Source organism: Brachycentrus maculatus, unplaced genomic scaffold, assembly GCF_059751285.1.
Source record: "Brachycentrus maculatus isolate JH-2025_06_01 unplaced genomic scaffold, ASM5975128v1 h1tg000190l, whole genome shotgun sequence".
NCBI lineage: Eukaryota > Metazoa > Arthropoda > Insecta > Trichoptera > Brachycentridae > Brachycentrus > Brachycentrus maculatus.
In genome coordinates, this window is record NW_028280941.1 from 747,866 (window position 1) to 770,762 (window position 22,897).

The window sequence follows — 22,897 nt, forward strand, 5'->3', positions numbered from 1 at the left end:
CATAGGCTATGAAACTTAAAAAGTTGAAGCTTTTTAAAAGGGTCATGATAAGCGTTGTTGCATAAGCCGTAGCTAGATTTCAGAGTCACTTGGACGTTACGTAAAAAAAACATTCACATAACAACTGAGAATGCTTCAAATGCCGAAGCGTGTGACTTTCACGATATTCTTTTTACTAAGTGCAATAACTTAACTGAATTTTTTCCACTTTATTTTTGTTCATCTTTATATTTTACATCTAAATATTTTTTTCCCTTCGTGAGGTTAAAATGTTTTTACAATGTGGCGGACCAAGTGAACCGAGCATGCTCCGATACATGATCTCAATCGGAATATTATGTGACAACAAAGGGTTAAGGACCGGTTCGGCGAACTCTAAAAAAATCGGATGTCTAATCGGATCTAGCTGACTAATTGAACTAAACAGTAATACCTTTCACTGCCTACACTGGGGAACTTCTAGAAAATTTGGTGATGGACTTATAATCTTGTATTATTTAGATTGGCAGTGACAGGTATATTGAAAGCTTCTAAATGTAAATTCACAGTAAAATCGGGATACGATTTTATGTTGTTTCACATTTTCAATAAATTTCGCAACTTAGTTACAAAAAAATGCTTAGCAAGAGCAGATCTGTCAGGAAGCCTCGATGCTTCTGTATCAGATCTGGGCATGCGGTGGGACAGCTTTCAATATAAACTCTAAAAACATTAGGAACCGGTGCGAACCAGCTGAATCCCACCACTGGCACTGGAGTGGTGCACTAGTCTTATACCATATTACCATACATCGCTTATGATAAAGCTTGTGGATAAAATATTATTTTCATTTCTTTAAACATCTAATTAAATGAACATACTTTTATTTATAGAGATGAACATCAGCATGAGAATAAACAAAATAAAGTACGTAATTAACAATTAAAGAAACAAAATCGAATTTGGCAAAAATATATAACACTTTAAAACTAGTTTCGAAAGTTATAGTAACAGATTGCATTAAAATGACTTTGTATTACATCACTTGTACATCAAAGAATTATAACTTTGCCCGAACTATTATGATTGTTGCTATACTCCATTTAGTTTATTAATGCATTATAGCCAAGTACAATAGGGTATTATTTGATTAAAAAACTAACACAATTCCATGTATTGTTCAAATACACTAGAGTGTATGTATCTATGTAGTTATACAAATCATTGTACCTGAAAATATAAATTTCATCTGGAAAACGTTCAGGGATGTATGAAAGTCTGAATCCACTGGGAAAATATATGAATTTTTAATTACAATTTTACGCAAACTGAGTTATATCGAACTTCAACATGCGGTTTATAAAATGTTAAATATTCCTTGCATAGACAAATTTCAATTTAAATTAAAATGGCAAATGAATTTAATGTAAAAAATAGATCGATTTAAACAAAATCTTTGTGAGTTTAACTCATATTATTTGACATTACTCGGATGATATATGAATCTGAATGAAGTTTAATTAAAACATGTACATTAATTTTATATTTCGTAAAAATAAAATTAAAAAGTAATATTTATTTATAGATTTGGTATTAACTTTGTAGAAGAACATGATAATTTATTTATAAAAAAAAATATTTTTATGGAACCACTTTTTGAGTTTATCAATGTAAACGCGACTTTTTTATATTGACATTTCAAAAAAGATGAAGGAGAATATAGAAGTCAGGGTATTTACAGGATTTACGACCAATCATAGGTTTGTTTAAGTGATCATTTTATACACATATAGCATTTACCATTCTACGATTCGACCTATGATATACAATGTTTTGGAACTTGTATGTATATCGTATATTGTCGTAATTGATACGTTATTTCATATGTGAGTTCTCGGCAGCAGTCCTATAAATACCCAGACGTCCATATTCTTCTTCATCTATGTTGAGATATCAATATACGTAACCCCAAAGTATTAAGTGGACAAACTAGTAATAAGTGGAGAAAACCAGATTTGTGACCAAGCATTTAGATATACTCAAAATGTTTTGACTAGTTTATATTAATAAGCTCAAGAAGTGGTCTTATACAAGTATTTTACCGTTATATTGAAGTATATGTACTGCAGTAAATAATAAGATACAAAATTATATTTTCACGTAATAAAATACATTATTCATATTCAGACATACCAATTTTACGGTGCAAATTCTTTCATAAGGAATTTCGGTAAAACTAAGATCTAGTGCGGGCGGTACTCGCTCTACGGCTACTATATAATGAGGTGTTTTCCTACCTTGCCGGCAGTATGAGCGCGTCCAGCTGCTGAGACAGATGTCTGCGTATGATGGCCCGCGCTGGAGGGACTCCCAAGGCCGTGGCCATGGTGTCCCCGGTGAAGCTTGGCTCCAGAACTACGAGACCTCCGTGGACTCCGCTGTCTATTAGTTCACAAATACAATTATAATATGACTTTAACGTTCATCATTAAAAAAAAAAACAACACATTTATGAAGTGAAACTTCTTAGGCGGCGATAATTGATTATTGGTCGAAAATCGATAGGGAAATTTCAAGGACGCATCATGTTTATTAGACACACTTCGTTACATGAGAGAGAAGTAATATATAACTTAGAGTGAAAGAGTAAGAGAGCTATACATTACGACGCCGAGTAGAGTAAAAGAGTGCGACCTTACGCACAACGATACAAAGCGATAGAATAACGCTTGGATGCATTGTAGATGTACACGTCAGACGCTATACATGAAGAGTGAGGTACCACGCGTTTTGTAAGTAATATTTATCTTTTTTTACGTTTGTGGCCTGTGATTTTTTGATTATACCCGTGAAGAGTAACAATGTAAGTATATTATAACAATTAAAATTTCATTCAATAATGATTTTTCTGAACTTTTGCAGCGTAAAAAAAATACAAATATGTAGTTGATGCACGGTGAACTCTTTTTCTTAGGAGATTCCCTCTTTCTGTCTCTTACACTAAATCTCTCTTTCTATATTTTTTAAAGAAGTTTCACTTCTATCACATGTGCAGTGTGGCGGAAGATATTTTATTTACCTTTTAGGTTGTCAGCGTACTCAGCCAAGTCTATATTTCTGGCCCAGCGAACAAACCTCTGATTGGTCCAGACGAGAGGATCAGCATCGACGGTTTCCGATTGGTGTCTTCGTAATGCCAAAGCCTTAAATATAAATAAAACGCGATAATATTAGCTATGCGAAATTCAATTAATTATTATTTATTCTTAATTTATTATACACTGGATTATTCACCCTAAGGATGATATATCAATATTATAAGTATTAAAGTTAAGATGAAACATCAATTGATTAATTTTTATTTTTGAAAGAAGATGGATATTTGAGCATTTTAGGGATTACGACCTGCCGTATGGCTGGTTTGAGTGATTACTATATACACTTGTAACGTTTGCCATTCTGCCCATTATTGAATATCTATGTTGCATTAATTTTAGGAACTTGTATTTCTTTAACATGTTACTAGCCTCAAAATAGATTTGAAAGAAATTTGCAAAGTATATAGCTTACTTCAATTGAAGATTCATTTCGAATTAGTTCACATATATTTTTAAGACAGAGAGCCTTAAAAAACATTTCAATTTTTAGATACTTCTATTTTACCAGTTGAATATTATCGATTATGATCGAATGAGAATAGAATCGATAATGATTTTAATTAATAATACCACTATTTCTTAAAATTTATTTTCACATATGTTCCGATGCATTACACATGTTTGAAAATGATATGGAATGCATCGAAACACGTATCACAAACGATTTTAAGAAATAGTGGTATTTACCAAGTAAGGTTTTCTTAAATTTCAATTTTTGGTTATATTGATTGGTGTTAAAAATGTTACCTGTCTGTCGTACTTCATGAGCCTCAGCAGATGAATGCCGTGTACTATGGAAGCTTGGTGGAACTTCCTGGTCACCCCGAGATACTTCTCCAGCTCCTTCTTGCTCAGATTGTCCAGCATCCTGGCGTCCACCATGTTGACAGCAAAACTTTCAGCGTACTGCCAAGAGATGGTTGTAATATTACAAATATGACTAAATAATATTGTAATAAACAAAGATCACCCCCCGCAATCTGTAACTGGCCATCCACAATGATGAAGAGCTCAACAAGGCCTGCCCAACGTTTTGGCCATGCTCATTCTCAACAAGATCTAGAAGATCTGACTCCACCTACTCGACGCTCCTAGAACGATTGAAGATGTTTTATTCGTTCTTCAATCATACTAAATTATTCCTCCTGTTCCCACAAAATAGATTAAAATAAAACATGTTTTTTTTAGCTTGAAGAAACAATCCTTTTAATGATCTATAAACCTTGTTTATAATACGCAAGGTAAATGGCAAACAGAACTCCCATCTAAACAAAAAAAACAGTGCGTACAGTTTGACCTTAACGTGATCTACCAGTACCTAGAGGGGTGATCTCTGTCGTGAGTGGTGACCCCGACATGATTCACTAGTACCTAGAGGAGTGATCTGTCTCGTGTGTGTTGACCTTAACATGATCTACCAGTATCTAGAGGGGTGATCTCCCTTGTGAGTGGTAACCTTGACGTGATCTATCAGTACTTAGAAGGGCGATCTCTCTCGTGAGTGGTGACCTTAACGTGATCCAACAGTACCTAAAGGGGTGATCTCTCTCGTGAGTGGTAACCCCGACGTGATCCACCAGTACCCAGAGGGGTGATCTCTCTCGTGAGTGTTGACCTTAACATGATCTACCAGTACCTAGAGAGGTAATCTCTCTCGTGACCGGCACGTACCTGGGAGAGGCCCAAGTCGGGCAGCCACTCGCCGGCCACCCAGTCGTGGCTGAGCTGAGAGATGGCTGGATGCCGCACCATGTCGGGGTTGCGGTGCTCCTCGATGGCCAGCCGCAGCTTCTTCCGGTGCATGGGGTGCGCCACGCCCAGCTCCGACTCCAGCTCGGCGTCGGTCAGCTCCAGCAAAACCTGCAAAATCATAAATATTCTCAATATGATTAAAGAAAACACTTGTTTTTATACCACTTGAGTTTTATTAAAGACTACTAGTTTTAGAAGCTAAACTTCCATCATTCAGGTCTGAATAATAACTAAAAATAATAGAATAATAACTGAAAAACAAGTGTTTTCTTTAATCATTGTAACATGTCTTACCACAAAGTTGATGCCGAAACAATTAATAAAATATTCTCAATATTATCAATATTTAAAGAATTTAATTTGTGGTTACTCATTTTTACTTTTTTTTAAACAAAAATGTTAAAAATATTAGTATTTAACCACTCAGCGAGATTTTTATGTTGACCGGTTTCGAATTGTCTTGACGAAGAGACGGGTACGTCTCGAAACCGGTAGACATAAGAATCTCGGTGAGTGGTTATAAACTAATATAACATTTTTGTTTGAAAAAATTAAATGAGCATAAATATTTATTTTAAATTTAAGTTTTACTTGGTAAATACCACAATGTGACTGCCGAATCAGTTATTGAAATTATTGAAGCCAGTACGTTTAAAAGAGGAAAAATGTATGGTTCCTCAAGAATCTCTATATTTGGTTAATGACCAAAATACAGTTTCTTGAATGTTTTGTGACACATTTTATAAAGTTAACAAAAAAACTACTTTGTTTTTAACCACTTTTCTCTGCTTACTTTTCTCTAATTTTCTCCAAACGGTTTCAGACGGACTCTGAGGGCGTTTGACCACTACATGGAATTACTCGGAATGTTACCGTCCGGCACGTCAGTAAGCGTTTTAAAACGACGATTGGGTTAGATTGGCTTGTGCTTTTGTCCATATTATTTCGGATCGGAGCTCTTGATCGGTGCGTGAACACGTTGCGCGTAAATTCGATCACGCTAAACTGTCGTAGTCGCTTTCATTTTTCAAAACCGGAATGCCGGATGGAGAAATTCCGGGTAGTGGACAAGCGCCCTTAGGATGACAAGGTTCTTGTCATGTTAAATGATAAGATAACAAGTACATAATTATTATTTATTATGTTATCTTATATTAATAACGTTTTTAAGAAAATCGAAAATACTTGAGTGAAAAACTTCAAACGCGGACGTTTCGATTCCTGACCCGAGTGAGTCAGGAGTCGGAATGATTGGCCGGTATATATGAGAAGATGCACGAATATGAAAGTGTCGAACAATGCTTGCAAAGACAGAGTGATGTGGCGTTCTATCCTCTCTGCCTACCGCTGCGGACGATGGTTAAGATGAAAAAGGCGATACGGTGGTTAGTTGATTCAGGCTATATTTGGATCAGATAATAATCATATTTGCATAGAGGCTATAAAACCAACTCATCGTATTTCACGACAAAGCCATAGTAAAGGAGACCAAATTGATTTCTTAGTTAATCCAGTCGAGAAAGCCGTATGCAGGTAACCTTATTTCCCGTTTATCGTACGATCTCAACTTCCCTTTGGAAAAATTTTACGGTCAAAACGTGACGGGCCATTCCCTTATACCTTCCCCATACTCCTACCCCCAAGAAAGGGATGAAAATGTCACTGGGAGGAATAATCTTATGTAAACTGTATACTAAAATCCCAGGGTCCGCCTAAAAATAAGCCCTAAGAGAGTACCTACTGTTAGTGTTTGGTGTCTACCAACATAGTTCTTTCGGATGAAGGTGTCAATTGAAGGATAAATGCAATTTCTACAAGACAGATTTAGTATAAATCAGTCTTGATAAAGAAGCGGTTAGCTTCGAAACCGGTAGACATTATAATTAACTTATAATAAAATATTTCTAGTGATTTTAAACACAGTTACGTTTTAATTATACAATGGAAAATCACAATGTTAGGGCTTCAAATATAAATTATAACGTATTTCGGTTATTATCTACTATCTGTGTGGAGGCTTAAATGTGTTGTATCTGATCTTGACTGAAAGGCTTTATTGTTTTTTCCAAAAATAATTTCTCTGAAAATCCAATTAAAAATAATATAAAGTTTTTTTAATGTGTATATTAATTACAGTATGTAAGGAGTAACGATGATTGTATTTTTATTTTTATATTGAGGTTTGGGTGCATTTTTTGCAGTGTCGCTAGAACACCATAGGATTTAGGTCAAAGCCAAAGAAGCGGTTAGCTTCGAAACCGGTAGACATTATAATTAAGTTATAATAAAATGCTTATAGTGATTTTAAAACAAAGTTACATTTTAATTATATAATGATAAAGTGTTTCTCGTTATTTCAGTATTTCCTATCTGCGTTGGTGAAATGATAATAATTTGTTTTTGGCTTTAGCAATTCGCAAAGCCAAAATGTGATCTTACTAAAAATTCGCGTAGCTTGGAAAACCAAATTTAATCTTAAGTTTTTTTCGCTTCGTTAGACCCGCGTCTGCAGATGATGTCTGTCTTAAATACCAACGCTCCATTTAATATAATGTTACTTTCGTGCGTTGTAACAAACTTGAATGTTTATTTTATTTTACTTTATTTATTTAGAAATTTAACAGAACATAAATACATTTACAATAATGAATAACAAGTAAAACAGGTTATTGTAACATTCCAATTACAAAATTTCACAAATGTCAAATGAAGCTACTAATTCGTATTATTTTTTGACATCTCAACATAGATGAAGAAGAATATGGAAGTCTGGGCGTTTACGGAGCTTACGACCGTCATATGCTGGTTTTAAGTGATCACTTTACACACGTGTAATATTTTTCGATTCTGCCCATGATCGACAACCACACTACTTAAATTCTTGGAAGTTCTATATACTTATACGTATATGATTCAATTTCGAAAAATTGTTCTTGAATCACTACAATTTCACTAGAGAAGATGTCTCTAGTGAAATTATAAAGTGATTCAAGTAAAATATTTCGAAATTGGGTCATATATATAGAACTTCCAAGAATTTGAGTAGTGTGGTTGTCAATCATGGGTAGAATTGGTGAATGTTACATGTAAGTAAGTCAAGTGATCAGCCTTTAACGATCGTAAATGCTCAGACTTATATATTCGTCTTCATCTATGTTCAGATGTCAAAAAATTATATCAAATATCTTTCAATGAAGTATTTGTTCAATTAATTTATTTTGGATCCCTGATTGGGAAATATGTATTCAATTTATCTAGCTCGTTGACTTTTCACAGTAATTCCAGCCCTGGAAGTGTAACACCTTGAAATGTCTGTAAAGCAAACACTCCAGGAAAACGAAATAATAATAACCTCAAGAGCAAAAAGTCTACTACGCTGAAGTGGTCTGAATACGCTGCACTTTTATTTAATGCTTGCATTTTCTTCTCATTCTGAATGCATTGCATTCACTCCCTCGTCCTTCCATATTTAATGTAGCTTCCTCCGCGGCACAGGCTGCATCGTCCTCGGATGCATCCTTAGCTATACATTGTCAAGTGGCTGTGCTGAAGAAACTCGGCGTTTATTGCAGTTAACGGATTTAATTAAAACTTTGCGGATTCCCTGTACATGTTGCATAGTAATGAGTGATTGTTGTTCCCCTCAGACGGTTTTTTGACTTTTTGAACAAGATCCATTCAGGTTTCATTGCGTAATTTGTTACGAGGGAACTCTTCCATAATCCCGGGATTAATTAACTTTAGTAAATATACCGGGAACAACGGAAAATCAGGAAAATTCTACCGATGTTTTAGACTACAAACATATTTTTCTAAATTGACTAGCGGCTATTTACAACATTTTGAGTGTGTCCAAATACTTGTTCACAAATCTGGATTAATCATCTATATTTTCATCTCACCAACATGTCTCAGTGAAGTTCTAGTGATTCAAGAACAATGTTTCAAAATTGGTTCATATATATAGAACTTCCAAGAATTTTAGTAGTGTGGTTGTCAATAATGTGTAGAATTGATGAATGTTACACGTGTGTAAAGTGATCACTTAAACCAGCCTAAGACGGTCGTCAGCCCCGTAAATGCCCAGACTTCCATATTTTTCTTCATATTTGATGAGATGTCAAAAAAATAATAACGGCTATTTGACTTAGCAACTAGATACATTCTCATTTCATTCATGTGTAGTTTCATTGAGTAATTGGTTTTGAGGAATTTTTCAATAACCCCGGGATTAATAAAGTTTAGTATGTATGCCGTGAACAACGAAAAATCAGGTAAAATTCTGCCGATGTTAAAACATCCGTAAAAGAATACTAACATAATTTTCTAAACTAACTAACAATCACGACGCTTCCCCGCGTGAATGCAATACATATTAAAATAAAATTCAGACTTTTTATTTCAAATAACAACATTCGTTAGAATAAATTTTTGTGATATTATATATATATATATATATATATATATATATATATATATATATATATATATATATATATATATATATATATATATGTATATATATATATATATATATATATATATATATATATATATATATATATATATATATATATATATATATATATATATATATATATATATATATATATATATATATATATATATAAATGTAAAGCAGGTTTTAAGTAGGCGTGTGTATACATCATTCGACTCATTCTAGAAGACCATTAGAGACATTGTAACAAAAAGTGCACATCACATTTGATATTACTTTGAAGCCTTCCGCTGAGAGATGTAAATGCTGCTACAATATGCAAGTGACTGTTTCTTTGTAATATTTAAAAATAAAGGTATGAAGCAAAGGGAAGTCCGTGTAAATAACGAGTTCCAGTGGATCGCTACCATCTGTGACATTATTAATGTGTCGGGTGGAGGGTTGGGTGCGGTGGGAAGGAATTTCCACCCGTTTCACCCTTTTCACTCCCTCAGTACAGAGAGGAGAAAGAATCTCTAAATTATTGTAAGCTCGCGAGCAGGGATTGTGAACTAATAAACGTTAATTATTAAAACGGATGAAGCGTAAATAATTCAGTTTGTTTAAGAGGTGTCTTTAAAGTGCATGAGGCTTTATGCTTATAAAGTAGGATTCTTGGTAAATAATTGTGTTTGAAAATAAAATAAAATAAAATTGGAAAAGACAAAATGGAGGTCTGGGCATTATTGGTCTTACGACTTGTTAAAGGCTGGCATAACTGATCACTTTATTCATGATGAACCATAGATGTCCATAACACTATCTCTCTCTCTCTCTCTCTCTCTCTCACCACACACACACATCTATAACGAGTGTGTCTATAATCAGTCATACATATTAGGTTAATTGATTTAATTTTCAATACGTAAAATATCACCATTCACTTTGAACACAATGCAAGGAATGATTCAATTTATTACAGAAAATTATTGTACCCAATAATAAAGGAAGGAAAAGTTTGTGTGAAACACAATACAATGCCAGGAATGATTAAATTTACTACAGAAAATTATTATACCCAATAATAATGGAGGGAATAATGTATGTGAAAACAATACAATGCCAAGAATGATTCAATTTGTTACAGAAAATTATTTTACACAATAATAAATAAGGAAAAGTGTGTGTGAAACACATTACAATGCAAGGAATGATTGAATTTAAAACAGGAAATTTTTATACCCAATAACAAAGGAAGGAACAGTGTATGTGAAATATAATCCAATGCCAGGAATGATTCAATTTATTACAGAAAATTATTATACACAATAATAAAGGAAGGAAAAGTGTATGTGAAACACAATACAATGCCAGGAATGATTCAATTTATTACAGAAAATTATTATACACAATATTAAAGGAAGGAAAAGTGTATGTGAAACACAATACAATACAAGGAATGATTCAATTGATTACAGAAAATTATTGTACCCAATAATAAAGGAAGGAAGTGTATATGAAACACAACACAATGTCAGGAATGATTCAATTTATTACAGAAAATTATTGTACCCAATAATAAAGGAAGGAAGTGTATGTGAAACACAATACAATGCCAGGAATGATTGAATTTATTACAGAAAATTATTGTACACAATAATAAAGGAAGGAAGTGTATGTGAAATACAATACAATGCCAGGAATGATTGAATTTATTACAGAAAATTATTGTACCCAATAATAAAGGAAGGAAGTGTATGTGAAACACAATACAATACAAGGAATGATTCAATTGATTACAGAAAATTATTGTACCCAATAATAAAGGAAGGAAGTGTATATGAAACACAACACAATGTCAGGAATGATTCAATTTATTACAGAAAATTATTGTACCCAATAATAAAGAAAGGAAGTGTATGTGAAACACAATACAATGCCAGGAATGATTCAATTTATTACAGAAAATTATTTAACCCAATAATAAAGAAAGAAAAGGTGTATGTGAAACACAATACAATGCCAGGAATGATTCAATTTATTACAGAAAATTATTTAACCCAATAATAAAGAAAGGAAAGGTGTATGTGAAACACAATACAATGCCAGGAATGATTCAATTTATTACAGAAAATTATTACACTTAATAATAAAGGAAGGAAAAGTGTGTGTGAAATACAAAATGTTCAGAGTGTTCTATTTCAGTCAGTTGGTGAAATTTTCCAATAAAATTTCACGTGATAGTTTCAAAGTAATAGTTATTGAAAATATCAAGTTTGAAATGGGTATTTACCCGTCACTTCTGTATTCCGCATTCACCCGGAATGGCAGAAAGCCTTCGCGAGGGAAGAATTTATATTATTTTCCTCGACTGTTGGTGCGCCGCTCTAGTCTATTCCCGTCATGCGCCAATAAACTGCGCTTCGACGGGATTTCCACAGATGTCACCATACTGCCGATATCGCAAATAAAGAAACAATCTCCAGATAGCTTTACCAAGCATATGAAAAAAATCATGACTCTGACGATAAATATTATTCAATATTTATAAAATATATTAAAAGTTACTTTAGATCAAGATTACAAAAAAATAAATTCAAAAATTTCAGATTCAAATATTCAAGTGTAATCAATGCGAACGGCATTTTACGTTTTGAAATTAAAATAAATCCAAACGTATGACAGACTTATAGACACACTCGTTATAATATAGTTTAACGTATATTGTATACTTAAAATGTAACTTTGTTTTAAAATTACTATAAAAATTTACTCACCGGTCTTGAAGCTAATCGCTTCTTTATAAAGACTACATAATTAATACTAAAACACTATCTACTAAACAAAATTCAAAATATTTTTACGGCTAGGCAAAGGAGCTTGGGTAGATCTCAAATGGCTTCATTTTTTTGTGTTGATTGGCAGTCACAGTCAAAAGAGATTTTAAAAGAGTCCGTTATTAAATATGTTTTCAATCACTCACCATCCCTGATCTCTTTTGACTGTAACTGCTAATCAACACAAAAATGAAGCCACTTGACATCTACCTAAGCTCCTTTGCCTAACCGTCAAAATATTTTGATTTTTGTTAAGTAGATAGTGTTTTAGTATAAATCGGTCTTGATAAAGAAGCGGTTAGCTTCGAAATCGGTAGACATTATAATTAAGTTATAATAAAATATTTATAGTGATTTTAAAACTAAATTTTAATTGTTAAATGGAAAATCACAAAGTTAGTGCTTCAAGTACAATAGGTTATTATCTACTATCTGTGTGGAGGCTTACATATGTTATATCGCTCACTCCTTTCAAGAACGTCAAAAATCAGAAAACTTGATTTTTCAGGAGAACGTTTTTAAAGTTTAATGTATTAACAATGTATTAAAAATAAATATCAAGTCACTAATTGAGCTTTTTACTGTGCAACAGATCTTTTTAGGTAAAACCTGAAGGTTTTTTCTCCATTTGAAAAATATTTAGTTTATTTAAAATAACCTTTTCTTTAAAATACAAAAATAACACTTTCTGCCCTGTAGCGGGTAAATATTAAGTTAAAAATATGCGTCTTTTGCTGGGATATAGTACATTTTCTGGGCATTCCCATGCAGGAAAACATGCAGAACTGAAAATTGACAATTTTTGATTTATGACGTTCTTGAAAGGAGTGAGCGATATCTGATCTTGACTGGAAGGCCTTATTGTTTTTCCCAAAAATAATTTATCTGAAAATCTAATTGAAAATACCCCAAAGTCTTATTTTTTAATGTGTATATTACAGTATAGGACGAGTAACGATGGTTTAATTTTTGTTTTTTCTTGAAGTTTTGTATGCATTTTTTTGCAGTGTCGCTAGAACACGATAGGATTTAGGTCGAAGCCAACGGGCGCAATCTCTGCTTTGAGTTGATGGAAACGTGTCCCATATTCTGAAGACTAGAGATTTTGAGTAGAACCGAGATCACACTTGGTTTTATGATAATTAAAAAGCTTTTCTAGAATATTTGAGAGCTTTCCTATATACCAAAGCATATAGGAAAGGCCCAGGTTCGATTTTAAGGGGGATTAAAAAAATGTTTTTTTACTCGAATATTTATTTTATATACCCATGGACTAGTACCTGGAGAATATGACTAATCACTTTGTCTTCATATAATCAAATTGTGTTTACTATATATCATTGGGTGCGAAGGGTAAAAAAAATATTAAAAAAGGTCGAAATATTTAATCACTATCTAAAATATTATGTATTGTATTTTGCAAAAAAAATATTTTAATAAAAATGAGTCTAAAGCACACAAAAAATGAGTGCTTTAGCGTAGGGATTTAAAAAAAAACATAAACATATATATATACATATATATATATATATATATATATATATATATATATATATATATATATATATATATATATATATATATATATATATATATATATATATATATATATATATATATATATATATATATATATATATATATATATATATATATATATATATATATAAGTGTATATAACTAAACGTCAAGATTTCTTTTCTTGAATATTTCTCGCAGATACTTTATGGCACATTTTATTTACTTTATAAAATATAAAAATATAACTATCATTTTATTATGAGTATTTCAATGTTTTATAATTAGTACATAAACCCTGATGATTACAAGGTTCTTGTTGAAACCGGTTGAAAAAAGTTGTTATACGGTTTTTGAAAATGATGCGGAATGCATCGAAACACTTGTCACAGTAGATTTTAAGAAATAGTGGTATTTACTAAGTAAAGCGTTAATTAAAAAAAAGTTGTTTTATTTAAAAAAGACAAGATTTTTTATAAAAAAATATGTCAGTAATCTATTCAGTATTTTAAACAGTTTAATCACCTCATAAGTTTAATCGATTGTAACACAAGTCGTTCTTTGGGGTCGTAGACGTTGTGAAAATTATGATAAAGCGGTCACAAAGCAATATTTTAGATATTCAAGTAATAAATCAAAAGCACGTCAAGTTATCAGAAAGTTAATGAGAACGAAACAGCGATAACGAGAATTCAATTTACATTAAATTCCCCTCCGAAGCAAACTTATAAAATTGATATCTTACGTATGCATCACACGATTGAACCCATTACGTCATTTCGAGTCGAGTTTGAGTTTATCGTAATTGTATAAAGCCATGAACGTTTTCAACAAATAGAGCCCACATAATCGTATATTCTATTAAATTGTTATTGAAATTCATGCGATGTCAAAGCAATGGCTCTTAGGCACGAGAAAAGGTCGTAACACCTAATATACTAACACGAAATATGGGGAAAATGTGCGACCTCTGGTCCTTTCATCTCTTTTATTACTAGTTTACCTTCTTCTAGGTTTCCTCTCCTCTCAGTTTTCTCGGATTGTTTGAAAACTATAATCCAAGTCGCCAAAAGGACTTTGATATCATATCTAACAGCCGCGACGATAGTTATAAAACATATGTACATAGTTCGAAAAATTCTAAAATCCTTTCTAAAAGTAATGAAAAAAGACTTCAAATGAATGAACATTATTTTTTTGACATCTCAGCAAAGATGAATAAAAAATATGGAAGTCTGGATATTTACAGGGCTTATGTATTGGCTAGTTAAGTGATCACTTCAAACGTGTGCAACATTCACCATTCTACCCAAATATACAAACTTATGCAAAAAATGCAAATACATACATTTATTTCATTGATGAAGAAGAATATAAAACACTGGGTATTTACAGGGCTAAAATTGATAGATATTACCACTAAGTGACCGCTGAATCAATTATTAAAATGATATTAAATAAATTTAAGGGTGAAAAATCATTAATATACATATTATTTATTATTATTTTTTTTTTTTGACATCTCATCAAAGATGAAGAAGAATATGGAAGTCTGGGCATTTACGGGGCTGACGACTCGTCAGCCCCGTAAATGCCCAGACTTCCATATTCTTCTTCATCTTTGATGAGATGTCAAAAAATAATATGAAAATAACTCCTGTAATTGGAGATAATCCAGATTTTGTGAACAAGTATTTCGACACACTCAAAATGTTGTACATTAATATACATTTTGACCCATCTGGAAATCGAACCCGGGACCTCTAGTATGACAATTAATAAAATAATAATAAAACCCTTATCCGCACCCCAATGGTGCCTAGGGCACTGCGTCATATAAACGCAGTGTTATATTGATCGTTTACACATGAAGGAAAGGTGATCAGCCCTCCGCTTCAGGTACCAGTCCAGGGTAATATTGAATAAATATGACAGTGAAAAAATCACTTATATTTATTTTACCCCCCTTGGGAATCGAACCCGGGACCTCCAGAACGGTAGCCGAGCGTGCCATTACACTAGGGAGGCGGACTAACATGACAATTAGGTTCAGGTTATTGAATTGAATCGTTTAATACGGTTTCAAAATTGAATCGTTTAATAAGGTTTCTATTTTTTAGGCTAGAATTGCATTTTTTTATATTGCTTATTATATACTACATAGGTTTATAAATCAATTGGTGAATTTTTGTTTCTTCTAGCTAAAACATGTACCAAAGAGGTTCGAAAAGCTTACAAACTTTAAAAATACACTAATTAACTTCCTGAATATAAAATACCCTGCTCCAATAAAGTAAGAGTAGACTAGTTTCTCAATTGAATAAACTGAAAGGGGAATTTCGAAACTTATAGCGCAGTGTTCATAAACCAAGTGGAATTAGGGTTAAACATATAATTTTTTTTGTTCAATAGCGTTATAAACTTATTAACTTCATGCATATAAAATTGCCAGTATCAGTAAAATAAGTGTAGAATAGTTATTTATAAATTTGGGGTTTAATTTGTAGAACTCTATTTTAATTTATGTATTAAATGTTAAATCAAACACCAATTTTTGGAGTCTACTAAGTTGTATTTTACTGTTGAAAAACATATTAAAAATAAATTTATGACAATTGTTTAGCCCAATTATGGCGTTTTCAAACGAACATTCGTTTTAAGCGCCACAACTAGGCGAAACAATTGTTTAAAAAAATGTGTTTTTTGACAGTAAAATACAACTTAGTAGACTCAAAAAATCAGTCTTAAATTTAACATTTAATTCATAAATGTAGACTAGTTTCTCAATTGAATATCCTGAAAGGGGAATTTCGAAACTTTCAGCGCGGTGTTCATAAACCAAGTCGAATAAGGGTTTTAAAATTTCCTGAAAATGTTTACTTTGTAATGAAACAACGCTGCAATGGGAGGAAATCCAGCCACTGCCGCACAGGGAGTCCCAGAAGCGAGGCTAATTTGGAGCGGTAATCAATATTTACATATTCCATTTTGAAATATGCTCGCCGGGTGTTCCGCAAGGAACGCAGGTGTGCCCGCTTTGCGAGAATTATGGAGTGACACGGGGAACTTTCTCTGGAATTAGGGGGTGATTTTGTTAGCCATTATCGTGGCTGGATGATAATCAAGTGTTCGTGAGGGGACCCTGGAATAAATTACTCTTATTACTTTGAAAAAGGTACCTGTCACACAATGAACGCTTGAGATCGATGAAATTTTTTACAACATTTTTAGTGTGTCCGAATACTTCTCAAATCTGAATTATCTCCACTTAGTAGTTATTTTTTACATCATTCACACTGTTCCTAGTATTAATTCTCCTTTTTATATAATTTTTATTCCTTCCATCCCTTCAAAACATATTTGTCAAATATAGGAAATTATCCACCTATTCCTAAATTTTCCTATTTACTTCCATTTTTACCCAGACCTACATTCATCTCTTTCAAAAACCAGACTTTGGATTTGTCAACATTCATAAGTAAACCACTTTCCTTGCACACATTATACACCTTTGTCACCAACGCCTACAGGTCTTCTCTACTATCGGCAAGAAGCATAGAGTCGTCAGCATACAAAAGGCAGCAGACAGTCAAATCGATCATTTCAACTCCATCCGTATAGTTGCATATATAAAAAAGTACATTTTAACATCTCAACATAGATGAAGAAGAATATGGGGAATTTACACGGCTTATGACTTATCATAGGCTGGTTAATATATCACTTTACACATACAACATTAAACCAGTTCTACCCATGATTGATAACCATACTACTAAATTTTCTGGAATTTCGTTATATATTGCTCAATCTTGTGAAACAGTTCACAACAGGTAATAAAATTTTAGCCTATTACACAGCTATTTTTATTTATTTATTATAAAAAAGCTATTGTTTTGGTTGCCTTTCTTACTTTTTGATATGACTCATTTAAATTTCATTCAAAAGCTTGAAAGTTTTGTAAACAGGGGTAAATTTTATATATTTTGCAAAAAAAAACATTCGTAATGGTAAAATTGGGATTCAAGGAATAAACGCCATAAACTTAACGGCGATGTGAAGAACTTAAAACTACGTGCCACACTTACCGATATCCCCTATTTCATTTCACCCTTTTATAAGCATTTAATATCAGATAAAAACAGCTTCCTGATCACATAAGAATTTTTCTCACATGTAACCCATACCGCGCGATGCTGTTAGGGAATGGGAATAGAAAAGATACGACTAGGAGGCTCTTTATGATATTGAATTTTAAATGACCGCAGGGTGTAAGATTTTTTAAGTTCCTAAAGTTACCCCTTGCGACGTTGCCATTCAAGTGCACACCTTAAAAAGCGTAGGTCTTTTGTGATATTCGGCTAGATATTTTTTATAGCATATTTTTTGAACTATTGGAACCTTTTTGGCTTTGTTGTGTGCGATATCTTTTTTATAGCGATCGGTTTATTGCTGTGTTGATACTGAGTAATATATTTTATGGAAGGGCATAAAGTTACGAATAATTCTTCCTTTATTTCATGTTATATTTCGAGATTAATTTATGATATCCATTTGTATTTTCATGCGAAACTTTTGGTTAATAATATTTGCATATTTGTTTGCATGAATAATATTTTAAAAGCAGAAAAACAGGCGGTTGATCAATGATTGATAATTAATTTTTTGATGGATACAATCTATTTTATGATGAAATATGAAATAATTTACAATTCCATTTGTAATTTGAAAAACGGTTTTATTAAGGGTGAGAGATAAAATCAAATCAATATCATGATTTTAGACACATAAAAATATTGCTATGTTATTGTAGGAAATATTTGTTGGTATAATGCGATTTTAAATAGTATTGAGAACTAAAAGATAAAGAGATAAATTAGTTAGTAAATAGTTCTCAAATACCCACAATGTTAATTAAATAACTTGCATTTTTCCGGAAAGTGAACTCAGAAATGGATATTAAACTGATGACCAAATTATTAACGGGGTCCAAAATATTTACCACGTTAATTAAATTACTTGCATTTTCCGGAAACTCTAAACAAGGTTCCTATATTTATCGTTCATCAAAATTGGTCGACAAAGAATTTGGGAATTTTGATATGTTCTACTCGACATTGTCAGTACTGCGATCGTGTACATAGTAGCTGAGCTTTGATCTTTCCCTTTTCCCCTTTTCCTTCAATTTTCCCGACGTATGTGAAATTTTGTAAATGGATTGTCATTGTTTTTTTTTGTTACGCATTATTGTAAATGTATTTATGTAATGTACGTGACTGAAAATGGGAGCCTTCGAAAGGAATTGGGAGTGCGCTTAGGACTCGCAGGGTCCGCATTTCATAGTATCAAAGCTGTCTGGAGATCAGATTTATACTCGGTGAAGACCAAATGCCACCTATACAATGCCTGCATTGCTCCTGTTCTCTTACACGGCTGTAAAACATGGCACCTTACAAGAGCCTAGAGGAGCCGTGTACTGAACTTTGAGAATAGGTGTTTGCGGAGAATTTTTGGCGTGCGGTGGTTTGACTTTGTGAGGAATGAAGGGATAAGGCGTAGGACGCAGCAAATCTTGGTCACAACTGTCGTCAAGAAAAGGCGGTTCAGTTGTCTAGGCCATGTACTCCACATGCCTACTGAGAGCCTTATCAAGCTTGCCTCTTTTACAAGGCATCAGGTTCGCGCCGCCCAGGACGACCACTGCTGACAATTCGTCGGCAGTTTTCGTTAGAACTTTGGGACGCGGATATGGTATTTTTTTAACCATAAATGTATGTAACTGTTCTGTTTAATTTCCGAAAAAATAAATAAAGCGTCTAGACTGACCTTTCCGCTCTTGACGTTCTCGGCGCAGCGCGCGCCGTAGTGCGGCGGCATGCCGAGCGCGAGGTCGAGCCAGGCGCGCACGGCGGGCGCGCGCCAGCGCTCCAGGGGAAGCGACGCCGCCTCGCGCAGGGCCGCCTCGGCGCTCACGGACCACTGCGCTCGCGGTTCGTACAGCGACTCTAGGGGAAGAAGAACAATAATCACATAAATATATATATATTTATATATATATATATATATATATATATATATATATATATATATATATATATATATATATATATATATATATATATATATATATATGTATATTTTTTTTTTATATATATATATAGTAGACAGTAGAATTCCATATTGAATTATTGGGTAATATATCCAAAATTAAACACGGTTATTCGATTGAATTATACTTTTATTTACATATATATGTGACGCGTTTCGTCTTATTATGTGAGTGTTAGAGTGTTTGATAATGTCTTAATAGGATGAAACGCGTCATAAATTATCATATAAATGTAAATAAAGGTAGAATTCAATCCAATAACCGTGTTTAATTTAAGATATATTACCCTACAATTCGAAATGTATACCCACACACAGGTCATACCTTTGTGGGATTTTTTTTTTTGTATTAATATACAATAATATATTTGTTTGTACTTGTAATTATATTGTAACATATTGTGAAATGCAAAAGAATTTAAAATAAAGGAAAAAAAAGAAAAATCTTCTACAAACTATAAACCATGCCAACTCTTTCAATGGATATTTTGATCGTAATAATTACGATAAACGAGTAAATGAAATGGGTACGATAGAATACGAGTAGTTGGTTTGAGCTTTAAAGCTGCATCCAAGTTTAGAGCCGAAACAAAACTTCCACAGCACTACAAGTAGTGACTTACCATTCAGACGGGAGCTTTGCATTTCTGGATAAAAGCAAAGTTTACGTGAAAATCTCAAATTACCGCAGCAAAGGCCACCGGACGACTGTGCGTGTGATGAATTTATTACTCCAACTTCACATACGTAATAGGGAATGTTTCAAAAGCAAATTTACAGCAACCCGGGCCATGTACAACTTTAATCTGACGCCGGACCTTATCGCATATATCTACTACACGTTTGGTACAGTGTGCTATACATAGATGTCTCTAGTGAACTCTCGCATACTGTGTTTCGAGTTTGATCAATGTATCTAGAAGTTTTAGTAATTTGAGTAGAGTGGTTAATAAATACAAGATTAAATATAATAAATACAAGAATACAAGGAAACCGGTAGACATTATGTAAAATCTCGGTGAGTGGTTATATACTAATATTATTAACATTTTTGTAAAAATGACTAACCACAAAGTAAACGCTTTAAATATTAAAAATATTGAGAATAAATACAAGATTAATCAATACAATTTATATTTAACATCTCAACATAGATGAAGAAGAATATGGAAGTCTGGGCATTTACGGGGCTTACGACGGTCAAAGGATGGTTTAAAAGATCACTCGTAACATTCAATAATTCTACTTATGATTGACAACCACAATACTCAAATTCTTGGAACTTCTAAATATGTAGGTATATTGTTCAAATTCGAAACATAGTTTTTGAATCACTAGAATTTCATTAGAGACATCTATGGTGAGATTAATGAAGCTTTTTATTGAGCAAACCTCTTTAATTTGTGTGTGAGGTCCGAATCCTGTATTATAATCACATACATGAGAAATGCCAGAAAATGTCCTTTCATTTTATAATTTGACAAGTTCATTTATTTACAACATTTTCAGTGTGTCCGAATCTGGATTATCTCCATTTATAGGAGTTATTTTTATAATTAATTTTAGACTTCTCAACATAGATGAAGAAGAATAACAATATAATAATAGAATATTCTTTATCATATATGCTGAGATGTCAAAATATAATATACAAAAAAATAACCACAATTGGAGATAATTCAAATATGTGAACACGTATTTAAACACGCACAAAATGTTGAACATATTACTTTTAATAAATCTATTAAAAAAACCCGGAAAATGAATAATTTCGTATGGCTAAGGCAGTTTTAGATATCATATCGAGGTATCTTTTTGGAGTCGTTCCGTATAGCAAGAAGTTGGCAGGAAGGTTAGTGTATATCCATACACTAACCTTCCCAGTCCCAGTCCTGGCTTCCTGTTTATGGATTAATCTCGCCCCGGAATATTCTGGCTATTTGTTCCGAACTGAAATGTTTTCCCTGAGGCATACACAGTTAACACACATAACTTGTTTATGAATATGTAAAAAATAAGACATGACGTTGTTATTATGAAGCGTGTTTGATATATTTGTTGGTAATTAAATATAATGTAGTAATTAAAAATAAATATTAAACAAGTAAATTTAATAAAAAAATTGTTTAAAAAAATAACGTAAAAATGATATTCATTCAAACCCTTAATAGCACCCCAATGGTGCATAGGACCCTACATCATATAAACGCAGTGTTATCTTGATCGTAAACGCATGAAGGAAAGGTGATCAGCCCTCCGCTTCAGGTGCCGGTCCAGGGTAATATTGAATAAATATTACAGTGAAAAAATCACTTATATTTATTTGACCCTCCTGGGAATCGACCTATCTTGTCTAATCGACGTTCTAGAGGTTGTAGTGGTTGCTGGTGGCGTAGTGGAAGGAGCCGTCAACCAGCAGTTCCTGATACTTCGTTACATAATTTAAATTCATTTACAAAAAATGCAAATCTATTATAACTTTATATAAAATCGTGCTCTCAATACAAAAAAAAACCTTTTAAAAATATTTTTAATATCATACAATACTTAAATTCACTCAAATTAAATTAATTTCTTAATAAAATTATATAAAATCATGGTTATCAACTCCTGCCTTGTTTTATATATAACATAACAATTTGTATAGCCTCCCACCAGTCTGATGATGTCGGTAACGACGAAACCCGGTCGCTGGTCAAATAAAAATAAAGTGGAAAAGCTAAAAATATTGGTTTTAATCGATGAATATAAGGTTTAAAAAAAATGGTTTAGTACAATATATTTAACAAAGGAAATCTCAATATATGATTTCCATTGATATTTCTCTCTCAAAGAGTAGAGATGAGAATACGTACACGTATATTGTATTACGTTGTGTTCAGTACGGGTGAGCTACGTATTACGTAAACGTACATGCAGATAGTTAAGTAAATATACGTCTGTAAGGCCATCTTGGAAATCTTGGATATGGGTCAGCCGGTTCACCCTTGTGCTATAAAAGATATATTACGAAACATTTTTTAATCTTCCCCTCGTATAACATCTGGTGACCAAATTAAGGGTAAGAAAAATATACATTTTCCACGAAATTTTATATCATTATAGAA

The 22,897-nt window shown here is 32.7% G+C and overlaps 1 protein-coding gene across 4 annotated transcripts in view; it reads right to left on the reverse strand.

Annotated features, from left to right (window-relative positions):
* The window catches only part of Liprin-gamma (liprin protein kazrin), a 320,428-nt gene that overhangs the window by 25,105 nt on the left and 272,426 nt on the right, over positions 1–22,897 (reverse strand). For all 4 annotated transcript variants that reach the window (XM_088262843.1, XM_088262844.1, XM_088262842.1 and 1 more), the window contains 5 exons: positions 19,509–19,687; positions 4,809–4,997; positions 3,885–4,043; positions 3,059–3,182; positions 2,277–2,421 (listed from right to left, as the gene is read on the reverse strand). In XM_088262843.1, the coding sequence (XP_088118969.1) occupies positions 2,277–2,421; positions 3,059–3,182; positions 3,885–4,043; positions 4,809–4,997; positions 19,509–19,687 (796 nt within the window). The remainder of the gene's footprint in view (positions 1–2,276; positions 2,422–3,058; positions 3,183–3,884; positions 4,044–4,808; positions 4,998–19,508; positions 19,688–22,897) is intronic.